The sequence below is a fragment of the Periplaneta americana genome, chromosome 16 (genome assembly GCF_040183065.1).
Source record: "Periplaneta americana isolate PAMFEO1 chromosome 16, P.americana_PAMFEO1_priV1, whole genome shotgun sequence".
Lineage (NCBI taxonomy): Eukaryota > Metazoa > Arthropoda > Insecta > Blattodea > Blattidae > Periplaneta > Periplaneta americana.
Window position 1 is genome coordinate 20,850,312 of NC_091132.1, and position 17,511 is coordinate 20,867,822.

Consider the following 17,511-nt stretch of genomic DNA (forward strand, 5'->3'; position numbering starts at 1 on the left):
CCTTGTGTGTTTGTGAAACTCGGCTTCACCTCGTTTCATAATCCTTACACTCGTGCCAAAGAGAACCTTTACGAACTTGTATCATAAAAACTATTATCCATTACTGTCATCTAAATTTAATTTTAAGTTGTAGGTCTTTTCTTTGTAATATGTTGTTTATAAATAAATTTTAAATGAATGAATGTATGGATTTTATTGTTGCTAATGTGTTGGTTGTCAAGGAGAGATTGATTAAAAAAAGTTCAATTCACAAGTGAATTAAAAACTCACTGCTTTGAATAAAGTTATAGTTTAGATTGCTAAGGACGGTGAAATAAAGACGGTTTAGACACCAGTCATAGATAAAATACGTAATTTACAAAGTTATTTTGTTACATACCAATCTAATAAGAAAAAAATTGAAAAAGTTTCGCATTCACTTTTTGACAGAGAGAAGATGTGACGAATAATTAACCAGTTGCTAATATGGTCACTATTTATTATTATTATTATTATTATTATTATTCAATATCCTTACCTTGTCTATTCTTATTGCAGTCCGAACATACTACAGCTTTTACAAGGCTTAAAAATTAACTCATTTAACATATTACTTCAAGGTAATTATGTAAAATATTACAGTAAAACTTAATGCAGATTCTTTTCTATCTACAATACATGGGCAATTTTTAAACAAAGTCGTAACAAGAAAACAAATTTTCCTGTGAACATTCAGCAAAGTTTTTCCATATCAATTTCTTATATACAGTGTGTTACATAGCACGATATAATTAGCCTACATCGCGTAAAAATGTAAATAATTGTAGGAGTTTTTAACAGGTTATTGTACTTTACAGACATATTAGCTGATAATTCTGACTGTGGGAGAGCGCAAATTAGAAATCCAAATGGCGGAACATGTTCTGTTTTCCCAAAATTAAGAGGATCTGTTTTGGAAAATTTTTGGTCAGCAGAAGCAGCATTCCGATGACTACTATCCTCAAGTTCATCTAGAGTCTTCAATGATGTAAAGTCAATAAGGAACTACTAAGGATGTAGTATAATGGCACCACATTAGTAATCTAAATATTCTTTATGTATCTTATCCTCCATCTTCTGTAATACAATAAAATCAGGGATATTTCTGACACAATTTCTTGTACTCCTTTAATGTTTCATTTCTTTTAAGAAACGCCTTCAATAATTGCTCATGTATTAATATGAGAAATTACGCTTCCACTAATTTTTCGTCTTCGTGTATAAGACTACTACAATGTGGAGTAGTGAACTGCTAAAATACTTTATACCAATCTTCTAACAGAAATATGTGTTCAATAACAAATCTATACTTTTTTTTCTGAGCTGAGTTCAGTCTGTGTGTATAAATTGCTTACAGCTTAAGGAAAGATTACCTACTCTGTACCACCAATGTTACTTTGCTTATTTAATGATTCATTATATCAGGAACTACTGAAGACATCGTACAGAAATTTTTAAGAAATAAAGATACAAGGTCTCAATATTTATGAAGAAATAATTTGTTATGGAGAACATTAGAAACATTTACAATGAATTTTAAACAAGTTGTTAACTTATTACTCTTATTTTATTCCACATTACATTAATGAGAGATCAAATATTCTCCAAAAAAAGTTGATATGGCAAATGTGAAGCATTTCATACAATGTTTGAGAAAGACTGGTGGACAATTTAAACACCAATCCATTTCAACTTATTAATTGTAAATTTAATTGGATATTTTTCTTAATTTCAGAAAACTGCACCTGGACCCGTTCACAATGTAAGTATAGGTGGAAATAGCAAAATATTTAATTTCAGACGCTGAAAACAACGTTTTTATATTTTATTATGAATCCGACAATATCGAGTATTAAAACTAGGAACTTCAGAGTAAAATTGTTGAAAACAGTTAAATTATACATATTATCCGATATGTCCTTTTAGTCTAATATCCTTTATATGCACACACTTTGTCGTCCTTTCCATTTTCCCCATTTGGTCACCTTCCCAAAAAGAGGATTCGTTATCAAGAGCTCTTGTCCAAGATTGTGCAGTCTCCGATTGTAACTATCCAGTTCCTTGTAAAGGAATCAACAAGTGGTGGTGCTTATCATACCTTTCCTGGTAATAAAGTCGATAAGTAGCTCAAAAACATTGATATTTCTATTTTATGATTTAAAGTAAAACCTAAAATATATTCATTTTTAATGACAGTTTTACTCATTTATGTGTCTTAAAAACTTAAAAATATTTGAAGTAAAATATAAGTTATTCAAAAGAGTTAGCACACGAGTATTTTCAATATTTGTTAATTTATTTTGTTTACCGGATTTTTTTTTTACTCTCTTAGGTTTCTAAAGAATAGTTTAGGTCAGGCGTGGCGAAAATGTAATCGTGCTCCGAGCCACTGTGTAATCTGCAACATGCATACCACCTATGGAGGGAGGCGGACACCCGAAGGGGAAGTGAAGCGACTGTCTGACTTATTAACGGATTTTCATTTTCCTTACGTCAAGCACTTAAATATAATTTTATACAGTACAATGTTACAAAGTAATGTTTAGTACGTGTAACGAAGAAAGAAATGAACAAGAAAACATAGGACAGATTATCACAACCTAAAATTAACAGTCTTCAGAATGTCTCTGCGACAGAGTTTCAAAATCAGGAATTATATCACTTACTGCCAGTCGTAGTTGATCACGAAGGTATTTGTCTATCAGTCGTGATCTAAATTAGGTTTTTGCTATTTTCATTGTTGAAAATAATTTTTCACAAATGTAAGCTGTAGCGAACATGGCTTCAACAGAGCAAGTGAAAGAACGAAGCTTCGGATATTTATTTTTTGGCAAAGATTTGAAAAGTTCAACATTTGTCAAGTCCTTACATCTATCTTTCATTGTAACATTACATTGTAAATCTATGAGTTTAAATTGAAGACCTAACCGCATTATTCGTACATCTACTGAAAAAGTATCGAAATAATAATAATAATAATAATAATAATAATAATAATAATAATAATAATAATAATAACAACACTTAACCTTTTAATGTTTCATGAGTAACATGTAGTATAATGCTGTTTTAAGTTATACAACCGTTTTCCTTGTAATACTTGTGAACAAATCATACATTTAATATTGGCAGCAAAAAAATGCGTCCTCCAATCCTACTTGAAACTTTCGTTTTTGTAGAGGTACATGGTTTCGAGAGAGACATTGCGATGATACGCCACTCGCAGGTCAGAGACAAATACAAATGGAACGGAGTTTGACTCCAGTGAGTGAGAGGGTAGGGGTTGGAGGAGGTAGGAAGCAAGACAAATGCACAGCTATCATTGCGAGCCACAATGTGCTCGTGAGTCGCATTTTCGCCACGGCTGGTTTAGGGTACAAAAACTCAAAATTTATAATTTTTATTAAGACTAATAATGAATCCTAACATTAATCTTCTGTTTTTGCAGACGAATTCAGTTGGCCAAACTGAAGAATTTATTCACCAAAGTGGAAGCTTCAGGCGCTTAATGAACCAAGTTCTTGGTGAATCTGATTTCTAAAGGGAATACTGCGAAATCGACCTTCACAGCCACAATCTATGATGATTTATGATTACATACTTGTATAAAAACTTTTAAGTTCTTTTGTGGTAGAAGTGCCATAAATGAATTTTAAATGTGCTGTACCGATGTGAAAATGTCTGTCTATAATTTCTTCAACCGATGTGTTCACAGCAGATGTAAATGCAATAATTTTATTTTATTCACGGTAGTTTAGATAAATAATCTCTGTCCAATCTCTCTTATCTATTCACACTATTGTGCTGTACCATTTACTCTTTTGTTCAGACATGTTGTTATTTGTCCTAACTCATTGATTACCTGGAACAAGGAGTGAAATGTCATCTAGGAGTAACATTCATGTTACTTCTATAATGAAGACTTCACTGAGTGTACTATCTAGTCAGTTAAAGCTTTCTAAGCAAGTGGTAAATATATTCGTTATGAATGCTGATGATTAAGCTCTCTAGGAGAAATGTTATGTATTTCAATTACGTGCTTTGTAACTATTATGTATTCAGAGATAAATACTATGTGCTTTCTTTCTTAAAATTAAATGTGCGAACACTTTATTTACGTTATTCACCTCTCTCTGTATGAATGAACATTTTGATTTGTAAAATAGCTTTTTGAGTATGTACCAAACAGAGAAATGTGTACTTTTTTTTTTTAAGGATTGTTACTTTTGCTTTTCAAAATTGCAGCAATGTAAAATTAGCTTCATTAGCAATTAATCCTTTTATTGCCATTAATAAAATATATTTTTGTTTTCATAATAAAAGCGGTGAATTTGCATAAATTCATCCCAAGTACATTTTGATTAATTTTTTAGTGATTTCAACACACAATGGATTTTTACGGACAAATGTGAATACCTTACAATCCTACCTCCATGCTCCTGCAAGTGATTAGGTAAGTCTTCATCCAACAGTAGTTCTTTACAAAACTTCTAGACTAGGAAATACTTGAGTAGGCTTATGTATTTGAAATAATTTAAGAAGGATACAGGAAGGAAACTTCTGTTAAATCTAGAAATTAGTATAATAATAACAAAAAAAATCACTCTTGAGAAGGGTAAAAACAGAAACAGCATTCAAATTCTACCATGTATTTTCCACGACTCAGAACTTGAGTCCTGACTGAAGGGCAAGAAAAAAAAACAGAAACAGCTGTGATGAAGCTTCTTCATCCCTTAACGGAAATATTTGTTGCTGAATCATAAATTCAATCATAAGATTTCAAACGAATAAACGTCGCACAGTGGTTCCAAATAAAAGCTAGCAGGACAAAATTAATACAGTAACTCTTCTCGTTCCTAACAGATTTTCATAAAATTTTGTATACGGGTTACAAATAGCATTTTGCATTTGTGTGTAAAAAACTGATTACATTTGGGCATCCTTTCATAGGGGTCGAATTTAAAAGAATAATAATAATTTTATGAAACATATTTTCGCAGGAATTTGAACGAATTCACAAGTTACATTATGTACCGGTACTTTCTATTTATTTTACTGCGTGAAAGATGTTAAAAATACATATTAATCGTACACATTCAGTCAAATATCATTTAAAATACTTTTTTAACAAAATAACATATTAATAGAATTGTAACAAAACCGCTAACTGGGATCAAATAAACCCAAATTTGAAATATTTACAGATATAATAATAACCATGCAATCAAAAAGCGAGCGTAGTCTGAACCACGGCCAACTAGATGATTACGAATGTCTGAAAAAACGGATATTATGCTATACCGGTACCAATATCTTGGTAATATTGCTATACCATTATCCATCATATCCGCTTTAAGATCCGCACACAAAAGAACTCTAAAATTAGAATATATTATTTTCTGCAATAAGGAGGCATTTTGATCAAAGCAAACCATATACCTTTTCCTTTCATTAAGTATCATAAAACATATTTAAAGAACAAACAAATCATCGGTCTACAAACAAAACTAACAACACTCACTCCATTATTTTTACTTTTCGTTATGATTCCAGTCTTAAGTTATCACTCCCCTCATTCATATGACTGCACAGAAATTGAAGAGTCATTCTTAAAGAATTACCAGTCGCTAGTTGTTGTTAACTAATGCTGAGTTCTTGGTAATAAAGCAATATATAACTTACTTGTTTTTTCTTAAAGATGGGACATGACAGGAGCATTGCGATCGGAAAAACAACAATGTCACATAGCGTGGTAGGCCTGTTGCTATGGTAACAACGGTTGAGTTGCCAAACTTACAGTTCCCACGTGGTGAGTGCTTAATAACTCTCTTGTTCACAAAATGTTAGCATTGGCACGTTTCGTCTTTGATTCTCTGGCGATTTTTGTATTGTTTTCTTACCTCCGCGTCAATTGTCAATGAATGTTTTAACGTCAGCTATCTTAACGACAATTGCTAGCTTCCACCAGCTGGCAACATGGTAGTTCATATTGGCAACATGGCACTGTAGTTCCAAGCTCTGCCGCTTAACTGTCATGTCCCATCTTTCAAAAAATCAAGTATAGGAGATGTAGCAAAACACACAACCCCCAAATTGTTTGGAGGACCACACCTACCGTTGGTTAGTGGGTCCATATGACAGTCAGACAACTCCAATGACCATATCCCCTCTTCAACACTTTGGGGACGCTTATGCAAGTCATGGCAGGTAAGCATGCTGAAATGGTATTGCTCCATTTTTAATGGAACAGTTACCAATGTGACTCAGTCCCCAGAGCCTCGTTTGTTAAAAACAGGTTGCACCACGGGAAGGTGAGGATGGGATTTGAGTAGGAGAGGTTATGGAATGCACTTCACTACTCCTTGCAACCCATTCGCTGAATGTACACCTCATACAATGCTGAATCTGCATAGGAACAAGATTCGAATAAAAATGAAGAAACATATTCTCTTTCTCATTATAAATCACTGATATTTTCTAACATTCATATTGCTTTTGATTATTTTTGTAAAAAATAAAATATCGTAATATTAGAAATAATTATTAAATGGTATTGCTCCATTTTTAATGGAACAGTTACCAATGTGACTCAGTCCCCAGAGCCTAGTTTGTTAAAAACAGGTTGCACCACGGGAAGGTGAGGATGGGATTTGAGTAGGAGAGGTTATGGAATGCACTTCACTACTCCTTGCAACCCATTCGCTGAATGTAAACCTCATGCATTGCTGAATCTGCATAGGAACAAGATTCAAATAAAAATTAAGAAACATATTCTCTTTCTCATTATAAATCACTGATATTTTCTAACATTCATATCGCTTTTGATTATTTTTGTCAAAAATAAAATACCGTAATATTAGAAATAATTATTAAATGGTATTGCTCCATTTTTTATGGAACAGTTACCAATGTGACTCGGTCCCCAGAGCCTCGTTTGCTAAAAACAGGTTGCACCACGGGAAGGTGAGGATGGGATTTGAGTAGGAGAGGTTATGGAATGCACTTCACTACTCCTTGCAACCCATTCGCTGAATATAAACCTCATGCATTGCTGAATTTGCATAGGAACAAGATTCAAATAAAAATGAAGAAACATATTTTCATTATAAATCACTAATATTTTCTAACATTCATATCGCTTTTAGATTTCTGTCAACAATAAAATACCGTAATATTATAAATAATTATTAAAACGTTTATCAGTAATTTTATGTGAATTTGTGCAAAATTAATGACATGCTTAAACCGTGGAATTCGTAAATGAAATGACATCTCTTTCTGGGATTATAAAGAATACGATGGTTTATCTTTTTGTTTGGGTCAACAGTAAATTCTGACGTGATCTGATTAATAGTTCGAGAAAATAAAATATAAACTGCAACGCATTCGCAACACTATAAAATAACTGAATTGTTGGAAAACTCATAAAACAAATATCTAACGAATGAGAAATTATTAATAAAATAAAAGTGCTAGGTAACAGATGGCTACTTTTTGCCTCTTTCTTCCATCTTACATCTTTTTGTGTCAACTACCACATTACAGATTATTACCTGATACCGGTACTAGGAATAATATAGAATTTTGTTGTTGTTGTTTTCTAATGCCAGGCGTTTGACAATAAAGTCATTTGACCTCTTGCATTCCAATATTTTTCAAAGATATTGTCATGGCCAGCCACTGAAGCACAGATAGAAAAATGGCAAGTTGTAGCCGATTTAAGTGAACACCATATTTTAACGTTTTGGTGGCTACTTCATTCACACACAACCCCCAGAATGTCTGGAGGACCACACCTGCTGTTGGTTGACGGGTCCATTGGACCTAGCTGAGAGATCTTGTTGATCACCAGCTTTCCCTCCTTAAGGGGACACTCAACTTAAAAATTGCAGAAAAAGTGCCATAGAAATGAAAAATTAAATTTCTACACTAATTTACGTGACAGAACTAAATCAATACGTAGAATTCTTCCCCTATTCATTGAGAAGTCACAGTCAAATGCACAAAGCCAAAAAATAAAAAATAATTAAAAGTGATATTTCAATTAATGATTGATTAAAAATTGAAATATTTTATATTTTGAAAAGTATTGGATCTAATGAGCTGAGATTTTGCATGTTACTTTCCATGTGTATATTAAACTTTTTCTCCAAATTTGAAAAAGATTGGTCAAATAGCAAAAAAGTTCCAAAATATAGTTGAGTGTCCCCTTAAGCCATTGGAGGACGATTTTAGTGCCGTAGCAGGTCAGCACTAGGAACAGAAAAGTAGAAAGAGGAGGAAAGGGAAATGAACCCCTAGGCCTCGAATGCTCTAATGCCGTTGGGGTCGAAGAAAGTAAGAGTTCAGGCAGAAGACTGGATAGGAAAGGGTAAAGAGGGAATTAGGTATTGGATAGAGGAAAATTATACCAAATTCAGTCATTAACTCAACAAGCTGACCAGTGCTAATTGATGAGTAGTCCCTCCCTTTAGTTCAGCTTGTAAAATTATGCTTACTAACAGCTGCACCACGGGAAGGTAGGGATGGGACATTGGGTATTTGTCCAGGTTGGTTCCTTAAGGCCTTCAATGGGAAGGATTAACGGTTCTCCCCCCTGTATCCGATAGATACCCTTTTGCAGCCATATAGAATTTTGTTCACCACCGTGAAGTTATACATTAATTGCAATGTTTAAGCTTAATTTTTCGTCTAGATTTCTCAGCCTACCATTCATAGTAATGAGGCAGTCCTATCACTGGAAATAGTTGTTCCAAGCAGTTCATCCTCACTGAGTAAGTAATAACTGCTTTATTGGTGTTAATATTGAGAATGACGGACACCATGTCGAAACTAGTAATTTACCATAATATTAACGCAGTAAAGCAGTTATTACTTATTCAGTGATTATAGAAGTGTTAAAACAGTGTATCCAAGAATGGAAAAAAAAGTTCATCCTGTTTTACTACCCAGGAAGCATCAACTCTTTTGCAGGGTCAACAAATAAAAAAGGTTAATAAACTCGAAGAAACTCAAAGAATTCTGGGGTCGTACACTCTAAGAAAATGACTTGACAACCCTATCAACTATAGAATAACTCCTCTTTATACTTGTTGTCTTTGCTGAAATCATATTTCATACAAGGCACGACTGGAATAAATAGTTGCTTATCAGATAAATATAATATGACATAACCTTTAAGTTCCTGGTAAGTGGCTAATGGACGACACTTCTTGCAAGTAAATAGGATTCAGAAAATTGATTATCCTAGTATTCACAAAATTTAGGAATTTTTTGGGTACAACAACAAACGTCGTTCCTTTATTATCAAATATACACAAATTATACTGTAGATGAGGATAACATGAACGTGATGAAAATTTTCCAAAAATTAAAAAACTGTTAGCTAACATTCTCTCTCCAAGAAGAACATTATTCCAAACTCCAACACCTGTGTTCACAAGTGATCAAATGCAGCACTTCGCTCCATCATAAAAAGTTGCACAAGAAAATAGAACTGGAGAAAGCTGAGATGGGTGCAACAGTGGGAATTGCCCTGATAGTGAAAGTCACAAAGACATTACTGCCTCCAATTTTACATAACGCTGATCAGGTTACACTGAAAGGAAAGCCTCGAGTAAGGACTCTTAGAAATTATCGAAGTTGCATAACATTAAATCCAGACTTCATTCAATCTGTTCAGGTCACAATAAAGAAAATTACTGAAGAATGCATGAGTAAACAATTCAGAAAATATGTATGCACTGATATTAGATTAGCATTCAATCCGTGAAAATCTACAATATGACAAAAAGAAAACGTGTTCTTTGTGTTAGCAGATTTCGGGAATAAAAGATTGTCAATGAAGGGTAACCATTGCTTCATGATATTGATCAAGGGCTTAAAAAGGGGCTGAAAATAAGTTCTTGGTTATTAGGTTTCTTACGGTGCTGCATCAGCTCTTCATGTTTACTAGAAATTGTTAATTCTTAAATTCATTAATTGCATTCTTGTGGTTTCATTGTTAAGGGGAGAGGACGGTATTTTTAACTTTTTTCCTATTTGGTGTAAAATATTATTTTTTTTTGTATGCAAAGAGCTCATGGCTATAGCAACTCAACCAAATACAAATATTTTGAAAAAAAAAAAAAAATTAAAGATAAATTCAAACGTTTTTTTAAATGTACTTGTAAAAGCATGCTGTACAAACGTATGTAACAGAATTTTGGTCCCTACATTTGTAAAATAAACAATTAAAATTTAATAAAACTTTTTTGATTTCCTTTTTTGCAAACAGAAACATATTTTTACAATAAAATCAATTAGCAAAATCTGTTATCGAGAAAAGTTTCCTAATAGTCCAGAGAATGTGTGTTCTAAATTTCAAGCATGTAGCCTATCTTTAATAGTTCAGAAATTATATCCATTTTTGTCTGGCAATGTAGCAAAAAATGAAGTTACTGGAAACAACAATCAAAGGGGGGCGTGTGATTTAAAAATGGCGTCTCAACATCCGATAAGAGCACAAATACCTACAAAATGTCATGCAATGAATTCCACACGTCACAGAGTATTTAATTTTTTTTTTTAATTTACTCATTTTTCACCAAAAAATACCGTCCTCTCCCCTTAAGGCTTCAATATTGCTCAACGTGCAATCAATCAGAATTTAGCTTCACAATTGGAAATTTATTCAGTGAATCCGTTTTCTGAATGTAACAGTCACTAATTCCATTTTTGTGGGTCCCTAACACCACAGCATGACACATCCTCAGGTTGCAGCTAGAGGAGACGGCAGCAACAGTAATAAATATAAATGACACTAGCGAGAAAATTAAATGCAGAATAAATATGGAAAGTGCCTGTTGTTATTCACTTGAGAAGCTTCCGTCATCCAGTCTACTTTAAAAAAAAGCTGGAAGTTAGAATTTATAAAATAGTTAGCTATAAGTTATTACCGGTTATTCTGTATAGTTGTGGAACTTTGGACTCTCACGTTGAGAGAGAAACAGAGATTAAGGATGTTCGAGAATAAGGTACTTAGGAAAATATTTGGGACTAACACGGAAGAAGTTACAGGAGACTGGAAAAAGTTACATAGGCTTAACACAAACTACACGCATTGTATTTTTCACCTGACATAATTAGGAACATTAAATCCAGACATATGAGATGGGCAGAACATGTAGCCCATATGAGTGAATCCAAAAATGCATATAGTGTGTTAGTTGGGAGACCTGAGAGAAAAAGACCTTTGGGGAGGCCGAGATGTAGATAGGAGAATGATATTAAAATGGATTTGAGGGAGGTGGGATATGATGATAGGGACTGGATTAATCTTGCTCAGGATAAGGACAGATGATTGGCTCATGTGAGGTTGCAGTTGGAGTTTTTCTCGAGGTTCTCCCATTTTCCCATATTAGGCATCTACATTATTCCGCCAACATTTCTCCATAATTCCATAGCATTCCCAGAACATCGGCTGGTGACACACGGGAGGGGAGAGCTGGCCTAGACGAATGGGGTGACTTGCTCGAAACCTGGATACGCAGTGAACCTTAGTGTAGTCAGCTGGGTGAATGTTACTTATGTCCCGTCCACTATAGGAGACATAGGCGAGTTTTACACTAATTCTAAACATTTAGTATAATAAAAGCCTAACCTAACCTAAGTGCGTCGGTGTCTATTCCAAAATCGGCGGAAGTCGCTCAACGCTCGTTTAACCAAGATTATCCGTTCAGTGGGCGGTGGATACCATAGACAAATAAATGGATACTCTGCATTGACCGTCAGCTGTGTGGGTTTGACGGTTTGGGAACGCGCCTAGCTGAGGGTTAGCGCAATAGATCGTAAAAGGTCGCAGTGCTGGATCTCAGTGATTCTCACCCGAAATTCCATTCCATTATTGTATCTTGTTGTTGGATAGAGTTTCGGTTGACTGTCAGCCTCAACCTTTCCTCTTCGATGATGTAGTGAGGAAGGGCCTGCCTACGTAGTTTCGTTGTTGACTATAGTTTCTCATTCGGCCACCAGACGGTGGAATAGATTTAAAAGGACCATATGTTTTACAAATACGTATTATAGAAGACAGTACCTTCTTCTTCACATCTTTTAATATAATTTATACTTCCATGGGCTTCAGTCGTTATGCGGATTCTAGAATTAACGCGGAACTTCGGGTTAAATGAACTTATTCCTTGATAAATCTACGGGCAACATAGCTGAATAGGTCATAACGTACGAAGTTTGTGATACGTAATGAAATGCACGGTATTTACGTTATTAGTATGCGATTCCTGTATGAATAAATCACTAGAAATGCAGTCTTGCTATTCCTTAGTTGAAGACAAACTTGCCTTTTGCTAAATCTACGGATAACATAGCTAAATACGAACATGTAATGTAATGTATTTTTTTATACACTAACAGTACGCGACTTCTGTAGAAATGCAGTCTTGCTATCACTCCAAAGTCGAGCACAAAATTGCTCTGTTATAATAAATCTGAGGGCAACATAGCTAAATATCTACATATATCATAACATACGAAATTTATTGTTACACGTAATGAACTGTAGCTATTTACATACCTTCAGTGTGCGATTGCTGCAAAAATAAACCACGTAGAAATTCGTGTTGCTGTCCCTTCCGACATTGAACACACGTCCTGCCACTACAAATTACGAATTAAAAAAAAAAAAAAAAAAGAAAGCCGATAGCAATGATCGCGACCTCTATCGGCATTTACATCTAATAAATCCTAGTAGAATGAGTAGGTAAACGAGGGAGACAAATGAGTTGTCAAATGCAAAAGACACGCAACAAGAATGTAATTCTTTATACGACTGTTCTAAACTTCACATAAATTATACGTATTGAGACAATGCCAATAAGATATTACATTATTATAAACTAGTAATAAATATGTTATGACAGAGGTAAAACGAATTATTTTGATAAAGAACGCGCATTCGTGTACCATTCCTCTTTATGTGTGATAGAGCGAGGCAGACAGCGTGGAACACCACTTACAAGTCTGTTTCCATAGTACGAGTGACGTCATCGTGTTACAAAAAACAGGATTTTTTCCGTATAGGGTTCGTATTAGTGTCCTGCAATTTTCGAACATGAGAGACAACCAAGATATTAGAAACTTCGTTTTATTTCATATGAAAGACTACCGATCCGGAGTTGCGCTCGGACGCGGGTTCGATTCCCGCTTGAGCTGATTACCTAGTTGGATTTTTCCGAGGTTCTCCCCACCGTAAGGCAAATGTCAGGTATTCTATGTCGAATCCTCTGTCTCATCTCGCTATCACCAATCCCATCGTCGCTAAATAACCTCGTAGTTGATAAAACGTCGTTAAATGACCAAATAAAGAATATAAAAACCAGAATCGCGACAGGAACAACACATTGCAATACATGGATAAAATGACATTACCCACATTTAAATCGACTGCATGTGTTGAATACATGGTTTCAGAAAGGAGTCAGTTGATCTGCTGTGCTTTTGATTTTCATTATAAATTCCGTCTAGTCAGGTTGCTTCCTTGTCTTTCGTCTTGAGGATGGCTGCTCATACTTTCACTTATATCAGCTCTTTGTCGTCGTTGACTCTGTTGAGAAGAGGGGAGAAGTGTTTTCCCCGAGTTTCCATTGAAATCTCTGTAGCAATGCTGGCTAACTTTCTTCCAAAGCCAAGGGCTTTGTTAGCGCCTCTTGAGCTTGGACTTTTCTTTGTTCTATGAAATTAGTTTCCTTTGTCTTTCTCTGCATAGATTTAAATGTTTATAGGAGAGATCCGTCTGTGCTCTGTGCAACAGTTTTATCACTTCTGAGCTTCAAACCAAGGTTTAGCTATCCTTTGCCTTTATGGGAAGAGTTATTTTTTGAATATACTTTTCTATTATTTTCAGAGCAGTATCTAGTTGGCCCTTTTTAAGGAGGGCTGAAACTTCAATTGCTTGTTTTATGGTTTCCAGTTGTGTTCCCTCCAATTTTCTTGAGACTGTAGGGAACTTTATTGCACTTTTGTTTGCTTCTCCTTTATTAGAGTAAATGTTGATTCTACAGGTTTAGATGTTTTCTTAGAAAGGCAGCTGGTGAAGTAGAGAGTATTTGTTGTATAAGTTATATGAAAATGTGATCTTACACTTGAGAGGAAATTAAATGCAGAATAAGTATGGGAAATCTCTGGTATTATTCAGTTGAGAAGCTTTGTCATCTAGTCTGATTTAAAAAAACTGAAAGTTAGAATTTATAAAACAATTATATTACCCGGTAGGCCTACCAGTTGTTCTGTATGGTTGTGGAACTTGGACTCTCACTTTGAGAGAGGAACAGAGGCTAAAGGTGCTCGAGAATAAGGTGCTTAAGAAAATATTTGGGGCTAAGAGGGATGAAGTTACAGGAGAATGGGGAAAGTTACACAATGCAGAACTGCACGCATTGTATTCTTCACCTAACATAATTAAGAACATTAAATCCAGACGTAAGAGATGGGCAGGGCATGTAGCACGTATAGGTGATTCCAGAAATGCACATAGAGTGTTAGTTCTAAGATCTGAGGGAAAAAGACTTTTGGGAAGGCCAAGACGTAGATGGGAGGATAATACTAAAATGGATTTAACGGACGTGGGATATGATGCTAGGGACTGGATTGATCTTGCTCAGAATAGGGCTTATGTAAGGGCGGCAATGAATCTCTGGATTCTTTAAAACCCATTTGTAAGTACAGAAGATCCACATTCTTATATTCCATGCAATATCCTTCAGCCCATTCGTTCACATTAATATAAATTTCACTTCAATTCCCTTAATTTCTTCTGCACTGGGGATAATAAGAGATCTTAATACACTATACAATAGTACGGTATTAATATACCATGATTCCGTTGAAGAAATGCAATGATCTCACTCCTGCTGCACCCAATCACAGACCCTCATTTGTGTGCATGGAAAAGTGTTGATCGACTGATTTTTATACATAGTGCTTGTTACTACCTCCCATATCCAATGCCACCATCAGCCCTTTCCTAATTAAAAGGAAAAATTTTTAATAAATCTTAAAATTACAAAATACAGGGAACTAAACAAATAACAAAAACGAAATTTATTTTAATTAGTAAAATCCCAGTACAAAAATATAAGTATACAATGATGTTTATCATTAAAAAGTTCAATATATTAATTGAATACTTGTATAGACCGCTGCTTAACAATATTGAATACATGTAAGCACCACTGCATGAACTTTCAGGATACGATAATGAAATCTATGAAATAAACCTACCAAAAGTCTCTCTCACTGATCTTTATTCACTATCATATATACGACCACCACAACAGCACACAATATCAGAATAACTGGTACAGAATATACAGTGAGTCTCTGAGATCACACAGCAACTAGCGAACATGCCCATGGCTTGTCAGTATATCTTTTCATTAATAATCTTCCTCGTATGTAATCGTGAAAACTTTGTAACTAATTCAACAGTTCATAGCATAAATACACGTCAAAAAATGACTTTCATACTCCATCAGCAAGTCTATCGTGCTATCAAAAAGGAGTGCGTTATATGGCAGTAAACATTTTTAATAGCCTCCCTATCGATATAAAAAATGAAACTCAAAACATAAAATTATTTAGAGCCAAATTGAAGAAGTACCTAATTTCTTACGCCTTCTATTCTGTAGGTGAATTCATGACATTCAATAACACTTCATGAAATTGATACTAAAACTATGTGTTGTACTAGTAGACTATATCGTAAATCTCGTCTATATATATTTCATCTAGACTGTGACTATAAATTAAGATTTTATAATAGTATTAAGTTTTTTGACTTGTTCCATATTCTATCTGTAAGCATTTTTGAATACCATGGAATGTTAACAAATACAATACAGCACGTGCTGCCTCTGTCGAAGTGGGTGCTCTCCCTGTTTAAATCGGTCCTGTAACCATGGCAAGAAAAAACCAGACTTTCCTTATTTATATCGCCCTCTAACGCAGACTGGAAAAACCAATAACACTAAGAGGCTGGTTCATATCCACTTAATTTATGGGTCACTTTGGACATTACGACGAAGTGAAGGGAAGCGAATAGAAGCATTTGAAATGTGGATATGGAGAAGAATGGAACATGTGAAGTGGACAGGTAGAATAAGAGATGAAGCTCTGTTGGAAAGAGTGAGTGAAGAAAGAATGATGAAACTGATCAGAAAGAGGAAAAGGAATTGGTTGGGTCACCGGCTGAGAAGAAACTGCTGATTAAAGGATGTACTGGAAGGAATGATGAACAGGAGAAGAGTTCGGGGCAGAAGAAGATATCAGATGATAGATGACATTAAGATATATGGATCATATGAGAAGACAAAGAGGAAGGCAGAAAATAGGAAAAATTTGAGTAAGCGGGTTTGCAGTGAAAGACCCGCCCTTGGGCAGAACACTGAATGAATGAATCAATGAATGAATACGTGACAGGGGAAAAACAAAGTTTATGACAAGGTTAGAGGAAGGGTTTGCTAGGAATGAGAGACAGATAGCCACAAGGTCTGTAACAGACAGCCCCGAGGTGTGACAAGTGGCAGACAGCTTCGAGGTCTGTGACAGGTGGTCAAGATCTCTAAAGACCCCCATCCAAACAAAGACTTATTGAAGACTTACGAGTATCTCAAAGAGGTTTGTCTGAATTGGATAATTGTCCATATACACTCAACAGAACAAGAAACACAGGCGCTAGAAAAAAAGGCGAGTGGGGATAAAAAGAGAAACCAAGAGTCAGGAAGTGATAGGGAAGAAAGTAGTGGAAAGATTAAGGGTGCGAGTGTAAGTGGAAATTTAGGATGTGAAAGCGAAAGCGTGGGGGGGGAAAATAAAAGAGGAATAGAAGAAGAAGAAAGAAATAGAAAGAAAGACAGAGATAGAAATAAGGCAGAGACGAACAGTAAAGAAAGGTCAGAACCTGCGACAGCTGAGGATATAGCAAAGGTATTAGATATGATTAAAAAATGTGGGGTTGTAATCAAAAAGTGCAAGTAAAGGGAAATTGTAAATGATCGAGAAGTATAGGGGAGAGAGAAAGTGTATAAGCTATTGTGTAGAGATAAATATAAGTTATTTATAGGAAGTGAGAGCAAATAGGAATGAGTGAAAATAGTGAAAAAGGGATAAGAGAAATGAACAAGTGACAGCAATGTGAGGTACACCAATATATATAAAGAAGTGCTGTGACCAAATATATCATATCATATACACTCAGACTTAACTCCTAGACTTATAGTTTACAAAGAAGTCGTAAGAGGTCGTTGAAATGTGTACTAACATTTGAATGTTGGAACAGTAAATGAATATAGGAGAAAAGGTCAAAGAACAAATAGGGCAAATAATTCAATATGAGAATTTATAGAGAATAAGTGAACTTGAAATTTTAGTGAATAGTAGGAAATAATAGGAAAAAGGGGGGTTTGAAAGGCGTATATAATTTTTAGATATATTACGATTAAT

General features: G+C 34.8%; 1 protein-coding gene across 6 annotated transcripts in view; it reads left to right on the top strand.

Moving 5' to 3' along the window:
- The window catches only part of Zasp66 (PDZ_signaling and DUF4749 domain-containing protein Zasp66), a 175,045-nt gene extending 170,672 nt beyond the window's left edge, over positions 1-4,373 (top strand). For all 6 annotated transcript variants that reach the window (XM_069849143.1, XM_069849144.1, XM_069849145.1 and 3 more), the window contains 2 exons: positions 1,754-1,780; positions 3,467-4,373. In XM_069849143.1, the coding sequence (XP_069705244.1) occupies positions 1,754-1,780; positions 3,467-3,559 (120 nt within the window). In that variant the 3' untranslated portion in view covers positions 3,560-4,373. The remainder of the gene's footprint in view (positions 1-1,753; positions 1,781-3,466) is intronic.
- The last annotated feature ends 13,138 nt before the right edge of the window (positions 4,374-17,511 follow it).